This window comes from Salmo salar, chromosome ssa27 (genome assembly GCF_905237065.1).
Source record: "Salmo salar chromosome ssa27, Ssal_v3.1, whole genome shotgun sequence".
NCBI lineage: Eukaryota > Metazoa > Chordata > Actinopteri > Salmoniformes > Salmonidae > Salmo > Salmo salar.
Genome location: NC_059468.1, coordinates 24,040,222 through 24,057,308, shown reverse-complemented (window position 1 = coordinate 24,057,308; position 17,087 = coordinate 24,040,222). Strand labels below are relative to the sequence as shown.

Genomic DNA, 17,087 nt, shown 5'->3' with positions numbered 1-17,087 from the left:
TCCCTCTTTCTTTATCTCATTACTCCTCTGTTCTCCCTCCCTTCCTGTCGCCCCCTGGCTATTTTCATTCCGGCAGCGCAGTTCCCACCATATGCAAGCCACACACACACACTGCACCTAAAGAGAGAGAGACAGGTCTTGTTGTAAAGGGGTTGGAATGTGCATTTATTCAAATGCACCTTAGAAACAATACATTTACAGCATCATTATCAATCATTACTCTCACCAAATAGAGGCATCAGATATAAAACAAACTCAACTGTTGCAAACACGTACACACCTCACACACTTTGCCAAAGCTGGTGCAGGTGAGATGGGTGTGTGCAGAGCATAGTGTAATTATAACACAATCTATTGGGGGGGGGACTAAAACAATGAACTACCTGATAGTGGCACTAACATTTAGGTAAATGTTGTATAGGAGACCGTGTTGTGAGTGGGCAGCTGAATGACTAGATGTGTAGTACTGTACTTGATTGGCTTAGACAGCAGAAAATACAGGAAGCGTTTGTACACATGACAACAAGGAATAGAAACAAAGTTTTAGCACCTGAATCATCGGCAAACCTTTACTAAAACACACACGTTAGCTGGATAGTACGGAATTTGCATAGATGGTACTGTAGAAGCAATTCTACAATCACCTAACTGCATCTATCATGGTGTTTGTTAATACAATAAATAACATTTTAATGGTACTGTAATTGTGCTCTATAAGATATGTTGGTAAAGAGTTATGGCAGTTTGTGATGTTGGTGGGACAGAAGATTTGAAATTGAAACCGTTTGACCCACAGACAATGACTAACTACTAAACATGAGGGATAGAAGATCCACGGATCATCTTCAGAAAGTGGAGTTTGTCACTAAATAATTGTCAGGCACTTATTCTCTCACAGATGAGAAACGTATAAAAAAGGCAACACCAACAAAACTAAAATAAAAACACCATCTGACCAGTAAGTCAATAATAAAATAATAACCACATCAGTGATGCCAGAGCAGGTGAACAAAGGTACATCATCATCAACAATAGAAATACGTCAAGCTCCTCTAATACAATGTTTCCCAACTCCAGTCCTCCAGTAACGTTTCCCTCAACAGCACACGTTCTGTTGTAGCCCTGGATAAACTCACCATGTTAAACTCATCCAGGGCTTGATGATTAGTTGACACGTTGTATCAGACGACTTTGTCCAAGGCTTCAAAGAAAATGTGTGCTGTTGGGGGTATTTAAGGGCTGGATTTGGGAAACTGCTCTACTAACAAAAACCTGGGACTTTGTCCTAATGCTCTTACATTGCTCATCTCCTGAAAATGTATTCCTCCTGCGTTCCTACTCTCCTCTCTCATTCCCTCCCCATGCCAACACCAGACTGCTCTGGTCACAGAAGACTGGACAGGTCAAAGCTAACTAAAGCACCATTTGATACTCAGTCATTACTCGGAATACACCCTGTCTCTCTCTTTGGTTTTCTCTAGACATCTGACCAACTCTAAGTCTATACATCTGACCCTTTACCATCTCACCCCACCACCCTCCAACAATATAATCACACACACACACACACACCCTCCTTGTCTTATATTGCCATCATATAAGCCCCCTCATACACACACACACACACACTGCACCCCTCTCTTATAGCTCGTCGTGTGTGGTCTCGTCGGCCTTCAGTTTGAACTCGTCCTCTGTGATCTTTCCGTCTCCATTACGGTCCTGGTTAGAAAACATGTTCTCGATGATGCGATATGCGTCGAACCCAGGGGCCAGACGTCCTTTACCCTCGTTCACCTGACGCAGAATGTAGTCTGAGAACTGGACAGATGGATGGGGGAGGGAAAGGGGTGGGTGTGTGGAGAGAGGGAGGGAGAATTGTGAATTGGTTAGCCAGTTGCCTCAGTTAATAAACTTGATTGTCTCCTCTCTTCCTGAACTGATCAAAATGAACTGGATGGGTGAAATACAAAACATATTCTTCCTGTAGGCTTCTCTTCCACCATATTTGCTTTCACTTGTCTTGTGTTTACAGATCAGTGCAGATGAAGGAGAGGAGACAATGAGAGGAGGCTATTTAAGACTCCTGAGATGCAGCCATATGCTGTCCAGTTGTCTTCAATCAGAGCAGATAAAGAATAGGAGGTGAGATGCATGAGGACCCACAGTGTCATGTGTATGTCTATTAGTGTGAGGGTGGGGTTTAGCTGTGATGCGTACCTCTGAGGCCAACACCTGTAGGTCCTTATCTGCGTCCATCTCAGTGAAGAGGTCAGCTGATACGTCCTCGTTCCAGATGAACATGTAGCCATCAGGAAGTCCCGCCTCCATCTCAATCATCTCGATGTCGAAGATCAGGACAGCACTGGCCGGCACTTCACCATCTATAACACACCAATGGACATGAATGGGTTAATAACAGCTAGTGGACTATTTTGTGTGTGTCTTTGTGCCCATGTTTGTGTGTGGGCGTGTGTGTAACTCACCCACTCCCCTCTCTCCGTAGCCCAGATGAGGAGGTATGACCAGGTGTCTTCTCTCTCCAACACACATCTCCTTCAGCCCCTCCTCCATCCCTGGAACCACCTGGTTGGCTCCCAGCACAATGTTATACGTCTTCCCATAGTTATACCTGGAGAGAGAGATTGTTAGAAGTGTGTGTGGTGTGCGCGTGTGCTTGCGTGTCCACGTATCTTCCTACTCACGTGGAGTCGATGAAGGATCCATCCATGAGCGAAGCGTTGTAGTGGTATTTAACAAAGTCTCCTTTCTTAGTCAGCGTCTCACACACCTCTGGTTTATAGTTGGTAGTGATCACCACTGTGTCTGATGGGTTGTGGAAGTCTATGATATGGATATCAAACACCAAGACAGCAGAACCTGGGATCTTAGTACCTGGTGGAGGAGAGAGGAGGGGGCGATGATGAAATCACCTTTCTATAAATGATGGTACACTGAAAACCTCAACACACACAAATACACTATTTTATACATACCTGTGCCCTCCTCTCCGTATCCGAGGTGAGGTGGGATAATGATGCGTCTTTTCTCTCCGATGCAGACTCCGATCAGACCCTCGTCCATCCCACCAATCACATAGCCCTTACCCACGTAGGTGTCATATGTACGGTTACGGGAGTAGCTGAGAGGACAATAATCATATGTACAGAAATAAACACGTTACAAACAGCTGCCAACACAAAACATTTGCCTACATTTCGAAATCTAAGTAACTCTAAGTTCTAGATTCTAAATTCTACACCCTATTCAGTCTGAACTTAAATTTAATTGTTTTCTTGTAAGATAAAAGTGCCATTTTTATTCTACTGGTTGGATTCATTCAGTAAATCTTGAACTAATTTGTCTATCTAGTTTAGTTTAAGGTTACTGCCACCGTGAGGACAAAAGAAGAATTACAGATAAAGGGAAAACAATGCCCAAAGGCAATAAGGGAGCATTTTTTACATACACATTTATGAAGTCACACACACACACACTCTCTCTTTATCGCTCTCTTCCTCACCTGGAGTCGAAGAAGGTCCCGTCCAGTAGTGATCCGTTATAGTGGTATCTGATGAAGTCTCCAGCAACACTCTTCCTGTGGCAGGGTTGAGGTATGTCCTGGTTGATGATACTGACGCCGTCTTTAGGGTTATGGAGGTCTAGGAGGACTACATCAAAAACCAGGGAGGCCTGCTGTGGGATATCACTACCTAGAGAGGGATGGGATGGAAAGAAAGGGGAGGAGAGATAGGAGGGTTACACTGGGGTTATGTAAGTTCAGTAGGACCACATCAAACACAAGGGATATCACTACCTAGAGCGAGGGAGGGATGGAGAGAAAGGGGAGGAGAGATAGGAGGGTTACACTGGGGTTATGTAAGTTCAGTAGGACCACATCAAACACAAGGGATATCACTACCTAGAGCGAGGGAGGGATGGAGAGAGAGAGAGAGAGATAAAGGGAGAGAGGGATCAAAGGAGAGACGGTTACACTGATGATGCCATCTCTGGTCTAATAGTACTAGAGAGGCCTGGACTGGGATAACACTCAGAAACAACTCCATTACCCAGCAGCACCTACTAACCATCACCGTTTGATCCGTATCCTAGCGACGGGGGCATGGTGATGATGCGTTTCTCCCCGACACACATGCCCAGAAGCCCCTGATCCATGCCAGCGATCAGCCAGCCAATCCCCACATAGGTGTCATAGGTACGCATACGGGTGTGGCTACAGGGGGAGGAAGAGGGGAAAAGAGGGGGGAGGGAAATGGGGAGAGAATGAGAAAATACTTATTAGAAGACTACAAACACAGCAGACATTTATTTATCGGAAATCCTCCAAATGTAACCCTCCTCTCTATCATCTCCTTCCTTGCAGCTCTCTTCATCCCTCTCCCTGTGTGTATAGATTTCTTAGTAGTGTGTAGTGTGTGTTAGTAGTGTGTAGTGTATGTTAGTAGTCTATAGTGTGTTGGAAGTGTGTAGTGCGTGTTAGTAGTGTGTGTTAGTAGTTGTAGTGTGTGTTAGTAGTTGTAGTGTGTGTTAGTAGTATGTAGTGAGTGTTAGTAGTGTTTAGTGTGTGTTAGTAGTGTGTGTTAATAGTATGTCGTGTGTGTTAGTAGTATGTAGTGTGTGTTAATAGTATGTAGTGAGTGTTAGTAGTGTGTAGTGTGTGTTAATAGTATGTAGTGAGTGTTAGTAGTGTGTAGTGTGTGTTATTAGTATGTAGTGAGTGTTAGTAGTGTTTAGTGTGTGTTAATAGTATGCAGTGTGTTAGTAGTGTGTGTTAATAGTATGTAGTATGTGTTAGTGGTATGTAGTGAGTGTTAGTAGTGTGTAGTGAGTGTTAGTAGTGTGTGTTAGTAGTATGTAGTGAGTGTTAGTAGTATGTAGTGTGTGTTAATAGTATGTAGTGAGTGTTAGTAGTATGTAGTGAGTGTTAGTAGTGTGTGTTAGTAGTATGTAGTGAGTGTTAATAGTATGTAGTGAGTGTTAGTGTGTGTTAGTAGTGTGTGTTAATAGTATGTAGTGTGTGTTAGTAGTATGTAGTGTGTGTTAGTAGTATGTAGTGAGTGTTAGTAGTGTGTAGTGAGTGTTAGTAGTGTGTAGTGTGTGTTAGTAGTATGTAGTGAGTGTTAGTAGTGTGTAGTGAGTGTTAGTAGTGTGTAGTGTGTGTTAGTAGTATGTAGTGAGTGTTAGTAGTGAGTGTTAGTAGTGTGTGTTAGTAGTGTGTAGTGAGTGTTAGTAGTGTGTAGTGTATGTTAGTAGTATGTAGTGAGTGTTAGTAGTGTGTAGTGAGTGTTAGTGTGTAGTGAGTGTTAGTAGTATGTAGTGAGTGTTAGTAGTATGTAGTGAGTGTTAGTAGTGTGTAGTGTGTGTTAGTAGTATGTAGTGAGTGTTAGTAGTGTGTGTTAGTAGTATGTAGTGTGTTAATAGTATGTAGTGAGTGTTAGTAGTGTGTAGTGTGTGTTAGTAGTATGTAGTGAGTGTTAGTAGTGTGTAGTGTGTGTTAGTAGTATGTAGTGAGTGTTAGTAGTGTGTGTTAGTAGTATGTAGTGTGTGTTAATAGTATGTAGTGAGTGTTAGTAGTGTGTAGTGTGTGTTAATAGTATGTAGTGAGTGTTAGTGTGTGTTAGTAGTGTGTGTTAATAGTATGTAGTGAGTGTTAGTAGTGTGTAGTGTGTGTTAATAGTATGTAGTGAGTGTTAGTGTCTGTTAGTAGTGTGTGTTAATAGTATGTAGTGTGTGTTAGTAGTATGTAGTGTGTGTTAGTAGTATGTAGTGAGTGTTAGTAGTATGTAGTGAGTGTTAGTAGTGTGTAGTGAGTGTTAGTAGTATGTAGTGAGTGTTAGTAGTGTGTGTTAGTAGTATGTAGTGAGTGTTAGTAGTGTGTAGTGAGTGTTAGTAGTATGTAGTGAGTGTTAGTAGTGTGTGTTAGTAGTGTGTAGTGAGTGTTAGTAGTATGTAGTGAGTGTTAGTAGTGTGTAGTGTGTGTTAGTAGTATGTAGTGAGTGTTAGTAGTGTGTAGTGAGTGTTAGTAGTGTGTAGTGAGTGTTAGTAGTGTGTAGTGAGTGTTAGTAGTGTGTAGTGAGTGTTAGTAGTGTGTGTTAGTAGTGAGTGTTAGTAGTATGTAGTGAGTGTTAGTAGTGTGTGTTAGTAGTATGTAGTGAGTGTTAGTAGTGTGTAGTGAGTGTTAGTAGTGTGTGTTAGTAGTATGTAGTGAGTGTTAGTAGTGTGTAGTGAGTGTTAGTAGTGTGTGTTAGTAGTATGTAGTGAGTGTTAGTAGTGTGTAGTGAGTGTTAGTAGTGTGTAGTGTGTGTTAGTAGTGTGTGTTAGTAGTATCTAGTGAGTGTTAGTAGTGTGTAGTGAGTGTTAGTAGTGTGTACTGTGTGTTAGTAGTATGTAGTGAGTGTTAGTAGTGTGTAGTGAGTGTTAGTAGTGTGTAGTGTGTGTTAGTAGTGTGTAGTGAGTGTTAGTAGTGTGTGTTAGTAGTGTGTAGTGTGTGTTAGTAGTATGTAGTGAGTGTTAGTAGTGTGTAGTGAGTGTTAGTAGTGTGTAGTGTGTGTTAGTAGTATGTAGTGAGTGTTAGTAGTGTGTAGTGAGTGTTAGTAGTGTGTACTGTGTGTTAGTAGTATGTAGTGAGTGTTAGTAGTGTGTAGTGAGTGTTAGTAGTGTGTAGTGAGTGTTAGTAGTGTGTAGTGAGTGTTAGTAGTATGTAGTGAGTGTTAGTAGTGTGTAGTGTGTGTTAGTAGTATGTAGTGAGTGTTAGTAGTGTGTAGTGAGTGTTAGTAGTGTGTAGTGTGTGTTAGTAGTATGTAGTGAGTGTTAGTAGTGTGTAGTGAGTGTTAGTAGTGTGTAGTGTGTGTTAGTAGTATGTAGTGAGTGTTAGTAGTATGTAGTGAGTGTTAGTAGTGTGTGTTAGTAGTATGTAGTGAGTGTTAGTAGTATGTAGTGAGTGTTAGTAGTGAGTGTTAGTAGTGTGTGTTAGTAGTATGTAGTGAGTGTTAGTAGTGTGTAGTGAGTGTTAGTAGTGTGTAGTGTGTGTTAGTAGTATGTAGTGAGTGTTAGTAGTATGTAGTGAGTGTTAGTAGTGAGTGTTAGTAGTGTGTAGTGAGTGTTAGTAGTGTGTAGTGTGTGTTAGTAGTATGTAGTGAGTGTTAGTAGTATGTAGTGAGTGTTAGTAGTGTGTAGTGTGTGTTAGTAGTATGTAGTGAGTGTTAGTAGTGTGTGTTAGTAGTATGTAGTGTGTTAATAGTATGTAGTGAGTGTTAGTAGTGTGTAGTGTGTGTTAGTAGTATGTAGTGAGTGTTAGTAGTGTGTAGTGTGTGTTAGTAGTATGTAGTGAGTGTTAGTAGTGTGTGTTAGTAGTATGTAGTGTGTTAATAGTATGTAGTGAGTGTTAGTAGTGTGTAGTGTGTGTTAGTAGTATGTAGTGAGTGTTAGTAGTGTGTAGTGTGTGTTAGTAGTATGTAGTGAGTGTTAGTAGTGTGTGTTAGTAGTATGTAGTGTGTGTTAATAGTATGTAGTGAGTGTTAGTAGTGTGTAGTGTGTGTTAATAGTATGTAGTGAGTGTTAGTGTGTGTTAGTAGTGTGTGTTAATAGTATGTAGTGAGTGTTAGTAGTGTGTAGTGTGTGTTAATAGTATGTAGTGAGTGTTAGTGTCTGTTAGTAGTGTGTGTTAATAGTATGTAGTGTGTGTTAGTAGTATGTAGTGTGTGTTAGTAGTATGTAGTGAGTGTTAGTAGTATGTAGTGAGTGTTAGTAGTGTGTAGTGAGTGTTAGTAGTATGTAGTGAGTGTTAGTAGTGTGTGTTAGTAGTATGTAGTGAGTGTTAGTAGTGTGTAGTGAGTGTTAGTAGTATGTAGTGAGTGTTAGTAGTGTGTGTTAGTAGTGTGTAGTGAGTGTTAGTAGTATGTAGTGAGTGTTAGTAGTGTGTAGTGTGTGTTAGTAGTATGTAGTGAGTGTTAGTAGTGTGTAGTGAGTGTTAGTAGTGTGTAGTGAGTGTTAGTAGTGTGTAGTGAGTGTTAGTAGTGTGTGTTAGTAGTGAGTGTTAGTAGTATGTAGTGAGTGTTAGTAGTGTGTGTTAGTAGTATGTAGTGAGTGTTAGTAGTGTGTAGTGAGTGTTAGTAGTGTGTGTTAGTAGTATGTAGTGAGTGTTAGTAGTGTGTAGTGAGTGTTAGTAGTGTGTGTTAGTAGTATGTAGTGAGTGTTAGTAGTGTGTAGTGAGTGTTAGTAGTGTGTGTTAGTAGTATGTAGTGAGTGTTAGTAGTATGTAGTGAGTGTTAGTAGTGTGTAGTGTGTGTTAATAGTATGTAGTGAGTGTTAGTAGTGTGTAGTGAGTGTTAGTAGTGTGTAGTGTGTGTTAGTAGTGTGTAGTGAGTGTTAGTAGTGTGTGTTAGTAGTATGTAGTGTGTGTTAGTAGTATGTAGTGAGTGTTAGTAGTGTGTAGTGAGTGTTAGTAGTGTGTAGTGTGTGTTAGTAGTGTGTGTTAGTAGTATCTAGTGAGTGTTAGTAGTGTGTAGTGAGTGTTAGTAGTGTGTACTGTGTGTTAGTAGTATGTAGTGAGTGTTAGTAGTGTGTAGTGAGTGTTAGTAGTGTGTAGTGTGTGTTAGTAGTGTGTAGTGAGTGTTAGTAGTGTGTGTTAGTAGTGTGTAGTGTGTGTTAGTAGTATGTAGTGAGTGTTAGTAGTGTGTAGTGAGTGTTAGTAGTGTGTAGTGTGTGTTAGTAGTATGTAGTGAGTGTTAGTAGTGTGTAGTGAGTGTTAGTAGTGTGTAGTGTGTGTTAGTAGTATGTAGTGAGTGTTAGTAGTATGTAGTGAGTGTTAGTAGTGTGTGTTAGTAGTATGTAGTGAGTGTTAGTAGTATGTAGTGAGTGTTAGTAGTGAGTGTTAGTAGTGTGTGTTAGTAGTATGTAGTGAGTGTTAGTAGTGTGTAGTGAGTGTTAGTAGTGTGTAGTGTGTGTTAGTAGTATGTAGTGAGTGTTAGTAGTATGTAGTGAGTGTTAGTAGTGAGTGTTAGTAGTGTGTGTTAGTAGTATGTAGTGAGTGTTAGTAGTATGTAGTGAGTGTTAGTAGTGTGTAGTGAGTGTTAGTAGTGTGTAGTGAGTGTTAGTAGTGTGTAGTGTGTGTTAGTAGTATGTAGTGAGTGTTAGTAGTGTGTAGTGAGTGTTAGTAGTGTGTAGTGAGTGTTAGTAGTGTGTAGTGTGTGTTAGTAGTATGTAGTGAGTGTTAGTAGTGTGTAGTGAGTGTTAGTAGTGTGTAGTGAGTGTTAGTAGTATGTAGTGAGTGTTAGTAGTGTGTGTTAGTAGTGTGTAGTGTGTGTTAGTAGTATGTAGTGAGTGTTAGTAGTGTGTGTTAGTAGTGTGTAGTGTGTGTTAGTAGTATGTAGTGAGTGTTAGTAGTGTGTAGTGAGTGTTAGTAGTGTGTAGTGAGTGTTAGTAGTGTGTGTTAGTAGCGTGACATGTGTGTGTGTTAGTAGTGTTTTGTCGTCGACAATTTATCTGGTGTCTCACCTAGAGTCGAACAGTGTTCCGTCCAGCAGTGTTCCGTTGTAATGGTAACGTACGTAGTCCGACACCTCTACCTTCCTAGAGCAGTTCTCAGGGCTGTAGTACGTCTTCATCTGAACCCCGTCATCAGGGTTCCACACGTCCAGCAACAGAACGTCAAAATGGAGGATCGCGTCTGAAGGGATGACATCACCTGGAGGAGTAAGAGAGGAAGACGTTAGTTACACTCGTTCTTTCTCTCATTCTCTCTCCACTTTCTCTCTTTCTCTCATTGTTAAACTAGACAGATGAACATGGAATTATCTCTTTGAAGAAGGTAATTAATCAGAGATTATAAACCATATAGGCCACACACTGTTATGGGGGAGGGAAGATGAGAGGAAGGGAGGAGGTGAGAACTGTTATGGGGGAGGGAAGATGAGAGGAAGGGAGGAGGTGAGAACTGTTATGGGGGAGGGAAGATGAGAGGAAGGGAGGAGGTGAGAACTGTTATGGGGGAGGGAAGATGAGAGGAAGGGAGGAGGTGAGAACTGTTATGGGGGAGGGAAGATGAGAGGAAGGGAGGAGGTGAGAACTGTTATGGGGGAGGGAAGATGAGAGGAAGGGAGGAGGCGAGAACTGTTATGGGGGAGGGAAGATGAGAGGAAGGGAGGAGGTGAGAACTGTTATGGGGGAGGGAAGATGAGAGGAAGGGAGGAGGTGAGAACTGTTATGGGGGAGGGAAGATGAGAGGAAGGGAGGAGGTGAGAACTGTTCTGGGGGAGGGAAGATGAGAGGAAGGGAGGAGGCGAGAAGGAGGGGCAGGGAAGTTGAGGGTGGCTGTGATTAAATCCATACTGGTGAGTTGGCAGTTGTTCTCTCTGCTGGCAGAGACTGTGGCCATGTCCGAATAACCCATACTAGTGTACTACATACTTAAACTGCATACTCATTTTGGCGTTTGATCTAGTAGAATTCACTCGTCTTTTCTGACTCGGGTGTTTGTCAACAGCTGACAATTAGATAAATTGGTGCGCTGTGCCAAAATGAAAGAATGGCGGAAGTCAACACAATCACCTTTTAGGTAACGCATTCAGAGTACTATTCTAGACATTTCACATACCATAACACTAGCTTTTTATTGTATGCTAGTATGGGTATACGGACATGGCCTGTTTCTCCCTCCAACTCCCTGACTCGCTCCTCCTTTTCTCCCTCTATAAAGTAGACGCCTACATTTATCTCTCCATACATGCCACCCCTTCTCCCTCTCTCTCTTCCTCTCTCTCTTTACCAGTCTCTACATTCCAAGTAAGGCCACACATTTCTGTTTTAATCTCTCCTCATGCAAAATCAACCAGTCCGCTTGGTGACCCCTTTATTCACACAAACACACACTAACACACATACACATACTAATACACACATACTAATAATATCACAAACACACTCCTAATGCTGTGCATGTAACTGTGGGTAATGCCGGCGAAGCCACCGGTCTGGGCTGTGTTGTCTGTCTCACTGTGAATGAAGGGCACTCCTACAACACTAAAGCAGAGTTCACCTCTATGTGTCAGTTCAAGAGGGTCAGCAGATTAATCTCTCTACAATAAAGGTTTGTTCATGTCAAATGCGGTGACCTCACCTGGTTTAAATGATGTCTCTACAGACAATACCTCTCTCATCGTCACTCAATGCCTAGGTTTACCTCCACTTTATTCACATCCTACCATACCTTTGTCTGTACATTATGCATTGAATCTATTCTACCACGCCCAGAAACCTGCTCCTTTTTCTCTCTGTCCCGAACGTACTAGATGACCAGTTCTTATAGCCCTTAGTCATACCCTTATCCTATCCCTCCTTTGTTCCTCTGGTGATGTAGAAGTTAATCCAGGCCCTGCAGTGCCTAGCTCCACTCCCATTCCCCAGGCCTTCTCATTTGTTGACTTCTGTAACCGTAAAAGCCTTGGTTTCATGCATGTTAACATTAGAAGCCTCCTCCCTAAGTTTGTTTTATTCACTGCTTTAGCACACTCTGCCAACCCGGATGTCCTAGCCATGTCTGAATCCTGGCTTAGGAAGGCCACCAAAAACCCAGAAATGTCCATCCCTAACTATAACATTTTCCGACAAGATAGAACTGCCAAAGGGGGTGGAGTTGCAATCTACTGTTGAGATAGCCTGCAGAGTTCTGTCATACTATCCAGGTCTGTGCCCAAACAACTTGAGCTTCTACTTTTAAAAATCCACCTTTCCAGAAACAAGTCTCTTACTGTTGCCGCTTGCTATAGACCAACTTCAGCCCCCAGCTGTGCTCTGGACACCATATGTGAATTGATCGCCCCCCATCTATCTTCAGAGCTCGTTCTGTTAGGTGACCTAAACTGGGACATGCTTAACACCGCGGCCATCCTACAATCTAAGATTGATGCCCTCAATCTCACACAAATGATCAATGAACCTACCAGGTACAACCCCAAATCCGTAAACACAGGCACCCTCATAGATATCATCCTAACCAAACTGCCCTCCAAATACACCTCTGCTGTCTTCAACCAGGATGTCAGCAATCACTGCCTCATTGCTTGCGTCCGTAAAGGGTCTGTGGTCAAACGACCACCCCTCATCACTGTCAAACGCTCCCTAAAACACTTTAGGGAGCGTTTGATTAGGCCTTCCTAATCGACCTGGCCCGGGTATCCTGGAAGGATATTGACCTGATTCCATCAGTAGAAGATGCCTGGTTATTCTTTAAAAGTGCTTTCTTCACCATCTTAAATAAGCATGGCCCTTTCAAAAAATGTAGAACCAGGAACAGATATAGCCCGTGATTCCCTCCAAACCTGACTGCCCACGACCAGCACAAAAACATCCTGTGGCGTACGGCATTAGCATCAAATAGCCCCTGCGATATGCTACTTTTCAGGGAAGTTAGGAACCAATATACACAGGCAATTAGGAAAGCAACGGCTAGCTTTTCCAAACAGAAATTTGCATCCTGCAGCACAAACTCCAAAAAGGTCTAGGACACTGTAAAGTCCATGGAGAATAAGAGCACCTCCTCCCAGCTGCCCACTGCACCGAGGCTAGGAAACACTGTCACCACTGATAAATCGACAATAATTGAGAATTTCAATAAGTATTTTTCTACGGCTGGCCATGCTTTCCACCTGGCCACCCCTACCCTGGTCAACACCCCTGCACCCCTACAGCAACTTGCCCAAGCCTCCCCCATTTCTCCTTCACCCAAATCCAGATAGCTGATGTTCTGAAAGAGCTGCAAAATCTGGACTCCTACAAATTTGCAGGGCTAGACAATCTGGACCCTCTCTTTCTAAAATTATCAGCCGAAATTGTTGCAACCCCTACCCCTATACTTACAGAGCCTGTAAGTAAGCATTTCACTGTAAGGTCTACACCTGTTGTATTCGGCGCACGTGACAAATAAACTTTGATTTGATTTACTAGCCTGTTCAACCTCTCTTTCATATCGTCTGAGATCCCCAAAGATTGGAAAGCTGCCGCGGTCATCCCCCTCTTCAAAGGGGAGACACTCTAGACCCAAACTGCTACAGACCTATATCTATCCTACCCTCTTTCTAAGGTCTTCGAAAGCCAAGTTAACAAACAGATCACCGACCATTTCGAATCCCACCGTACCTTCTCCGTTATGCAATCTGGTTTCCGAGTTGGTCATGGGTGCACCTCAGCCACGCTCAAGGTCCTGAACGATATCATAACTGCCATCGATAAGAGACAATACTGTGCAGCTGTATTCATTGACTGGCCAAGGCTTTCAACTCTGTCAATCACCATATTCTTATCGGCAGACTCAACAGCCTTGGTTTCTCTTATGACTGCCTCGCCTGGTTTACCAACTACTTCTCAGATTGAGTTCAGTGTGTCAAATCGGAGGGCCTGTTGTCCGGACCTCTGGCAGTCTCTATGGGGGTACCACAGGGTTCAATTCTCGGGCCGACTCTTTTCTCTGTATACATCAATGATGCCGCTCTTGCTGCTGGGGATTCTCTGATCCACTTCTATGCAGACGACACCATTCTGTATACTTCTGGCCCTTCTTTGGACACTGTGTTAACAAACATCCAGACGAGCTTCAATGCCATACAACTCTCCTTCCGTGGCCTCCAACTGCTCTTAAATGCAAGTAAAACTAAATGCATGCTCTTCAACCAATCGCTGCCCGCACCTGCCCGCCCGATTAGCATCACTACTCTGGATGGTTCTGACTTAGAATATGTGGACAACTACAAATACCCAGGTGTCTGGTTAGACTGTAAACTCTCCTTCCAGATTCACATTAAGCATCTCCAATCCAAAATTACATCTAGAATCGGCTTCATATTTCACAACAAAGCATCCTTCACTCATGCTGCCAAACATACCCTCGTAAAACGGACTATCCTGCCGATCCTTGACATCGGCAATGTCATTTACAAAATAGCCTCCAACACTCTACTCAGCAAATTGGATGCAGTCTATCACAGTGCCATCTGTTTTGTCACCAAAGCCCCATATACTACCCACCACTGCTACCTGTATGCTCTCGTTGGCTGGCCCTCGCTTCATATTCGTCGCCAAACCCACTGGCTCCAGGTCATCTATAAGTCTTTGCTAGGTAAAGCCCCGCCTTATCTCAGCTCACTGGTCACCATAGCAGCACCCACCCGTAGGACGCGCTCCAGCAGGTATATTGCACTGGTCATCCCCAAAGCCAATTCCTCGTTTGGCCACCTTTCCTTCCAGTTCTCTGCTGCCAATGACTGGAACGAATTGCAAAAATCACTGAAGCTGGAGACCCATATCTCCCTCTCTAACTTTAAGCACCAGCTGTCAGAGCAGCTCACAGATCACTGTAAATAGCCCATCCAACTTCCTCATCCCCATACTGTTATTTATTTATTTTTATTTTTTTGCTCCTTTGCACCCCAGTATCTCTACTTGCACATTCATCCTTTGCACATCTATCACTCCAGTGTTTAATTGCTAAATTAACTGTATGTATGTTTATTCCGATGTGTAACTCTGTGTTGTTGTTTGTGTCGCACTGCTTTGCTTTATCTTGGCCAGGTCGCAGTTGTAAATGAGAACTTGTTCTCAACTAGCCTACCTGGTTAAATAAAGGTGAAAAAAAATTACAATTATTATAATTATCATTCTCAGGCCACCATGCAGCGTACAGTAACATTAACAAGCAGCACTTCCTGGTCTGTGATGTCACTGTGACCCAATTCAACATGGACCACCCACTTCCTGTCAAGCTTGCATTAATGCTTGGTGTTTATGAATACCTCCGAACAGTAAACACCAACTTCTACACACACACACAGATCCAACCACCCACACACACTGCTACCTGTGCAGCTGCACTATTAATCAAACAGACAAGAGACAACAATGTCTATAACCATGTTATAAGCTATATTATCAGCTATGTTACAGGCTATGTTGTAAACTAAGTTATTAGCTATGTTTTATGTTACACACAAAACACACAGGTTACAGGTAGAACAGGTATGTATAAATATAGTTATTGATTAGTTATAGGGGAGGAGTTGAGATGTCTTTGCTCCCAAGCAAAGACATTATAAGCTAAAACTCCATTATAGACTTTAACATTAATATAAAGCTTATGTTATGAACTTACCGTATCCTTCCTTCCCGTAGGCCAGTTGTGGTGGAATCTTGACCAGTCGTCTCTCGTTGACACACATCCCTACCAGAGCTCTGTCCATCCCTTCAATCAGCTGCTTCTTACCCACATACACATTGTAGGTGCTGCTGCGGTCATAGCTGCAACACACACACGTTATGGGAGCTGCCAACATCTCAAACAAAAAAGACAGAAAGAAAGACAAGAAACAAGGAAAAGAATGTCCATTCGTTCATGGATTCATTCACTCACTCACTTCACTGATTCACTCACTCAGTCATGTATCTCTCTGTCCAGACAGTAGTACTTGGTTGGCTGTGGTGACTGTGGTTAACATGGCGTATCACTAGGCCTAGCCTACTACACTGGCCAACTGTATCTCAGTTCTGCCACGCACATTACTTATTGGGCCTACTGGTCTCTTTCTGCCCAAGGGTTTGCATTAACTTATGAATTAATATTGGTAGTATTTTTTTTATTTTACATGATCACTCTGCTGGCCATACGTGACATACACTCACACACCAGTAGACTATATGCTACCTGTGTGTGCGTGCTCTAGAGTAGGCCAGGAAGGCCTACATGTGTACGTCCTTGCAGTTGGTTAATGAACCATATATTATCACCCAGTGTATTTAGTAGCAGAATATAACTGTTTTCTCTGGAGTGAAAATATTGTTTCACTAATTATTTAGTTCAGACTTGGAGACTGCATGAGGAGTCTCCCTCTCTCTCTCAGTGAATGGGGGCTGTCGTTCTCTCTGCCTGCGTGGCTGTTTGGTCCGACCCGCTAATAAAATAAAACGCACGCTTGAGTTTATTGACGTGCACGCTACTCGCTGCAACGTGAACTGCGTGCAGGAACTGCAGGGGTGGAGAGGAGTGGAAAATAAAAACTTTCTTACCTGGAGTCAAATTTCTTTCCATCGGGGAACATGCCGTTATAATGGTAACGAACATAATCCCCTACTTTCACAGCGCGCACGCACTGCTCCGGCACGAACGTTTTCTCAAACACGATGTCATCTAACGGTACCGGAGGGGCGTCACAGGCGGCGAACGCCACCAGAACCGCCAGATATATCATCCCGTGCACGCACTGGTTCATCTTCACAAGCCTCTCCTTTACCGACAAAAAGTAGGGTGGATAACCGTAACTTCTTATGGTTATTTCTCTCTTTCTCTTTTCCCCCGATTGTTCCGATTCCTCTGGTCTTCTGCTTCCAGTTCTTGTCTTCTTCCCTTGATCCCTGTCTGTTCGGGATTGAATTGAATGGGAGGATTTGGGTACCACGTATGGCGCAGGCGCAGTAGCGCACAGCAAATATGTAGACGTGGAAACGCCAAACGGAGGGCCTATAATCACAGCTAGAGACCAAATAAACGACACCCCCACCGCAAGACCAACAAACACAACCTACTAGTGTAGAATAGGCCTAGTTTACATTCATTCACACATGTCCAGTCAATAGGGCTATTACGCAAGGCTTGACTATGGAGTGGCGGAACAGTGTGAGTTGTACAGGGGGTGTTTCTGTGTGACCCTCTCTCTGGAATGTCTCGACGTGGCAGGGGAGGGGGAAGTCTGTAGGCTACAGAGACAAGCCTAATTAGTGGGTGATAGGCCTATACAAGAATATACACGTTTTATATAACATAACCACCACGTTTATAAAACATACATAGACAAACATAAATATAAAAAATAGACATGTTAAATAGGCATAGCCAGCAAACTTTAAACTGCAGACTCTCTCCAAAGTCTACTACTGAACAAGCAGTTTCACTAGGCTACTTCTCAATGTTCCTCAATGTTGCTGCGTCAGATTAATCACATTGCATTGTGTGGCCATTTGGCATCTAGTCTGGAGGGCCACAAATGGAAAACACTCCATAACTTGATCTGTAACTTTGGCAATCGTTT

At 42.9% G+C, this 17,087-nt stretch overlaps 1 protein-coding gene across 1 annotated transcript; it reads right to left on the bottom strand.

Annotated features, from left to right (window-relative positions):
* Nucleotides 1–138: 138 nt before the first annotated feature.
* Nucleotides 139–16,646, bottom strand: LOC106588749 (peptidyl-prolyl cis-trans isomerase FKBP9-like). Its single transcript, XM_045709820.1, has 10 exons — nt 16,069–16,646; nt 15,158–15,303; nt 9,514–9,703; nt 4,086–4,231; nt 3,521–3,710; nt 2,994–3,139; nt 2,703–2,892; nt 2,484–2,629; nt 2,218–2,381; nt 139–1,818 (listed from the first exon to the last, which is right to left on the bottom strand). The coding sequence occupies exons 1-10, from the start codon at nt 16,269–16,271 to the stop codon at nt 1,642–1,644; spliced, it is 1,698 nt and encodes a 565-aa protein (XP_045565776.1). The 5' UTR covers nt 16,272–16,646; the 3' UTR covers nt 139–1,641.
* Nucleotides 16,647–17,087: the final 441 nt, after the last annotated feature.

Coding starts and splice junctions, on each gene's coding strand:
- LOC106588749 (XM_045709820.1), bottom strand. CDS start 16,271: ATGAACCAGTGCGTGCACGGGATGATATATCTGGCGGTTCTGGTGGCG. Junction 15,304..16,068: donor GGAAAGAAATTTGACTCCAG/GTAAGAAAGTTT, acceptor TGTGTGTTGCAG/CTATGACCGCAGCAGCACCT. Junction 2,893..2,993: donor ATACGGAGAGGAGGGCACAG/GTATGTATAAAA, acceptor CTCCTCCACCAG/GTACTAAGATCCCAGGTTCT.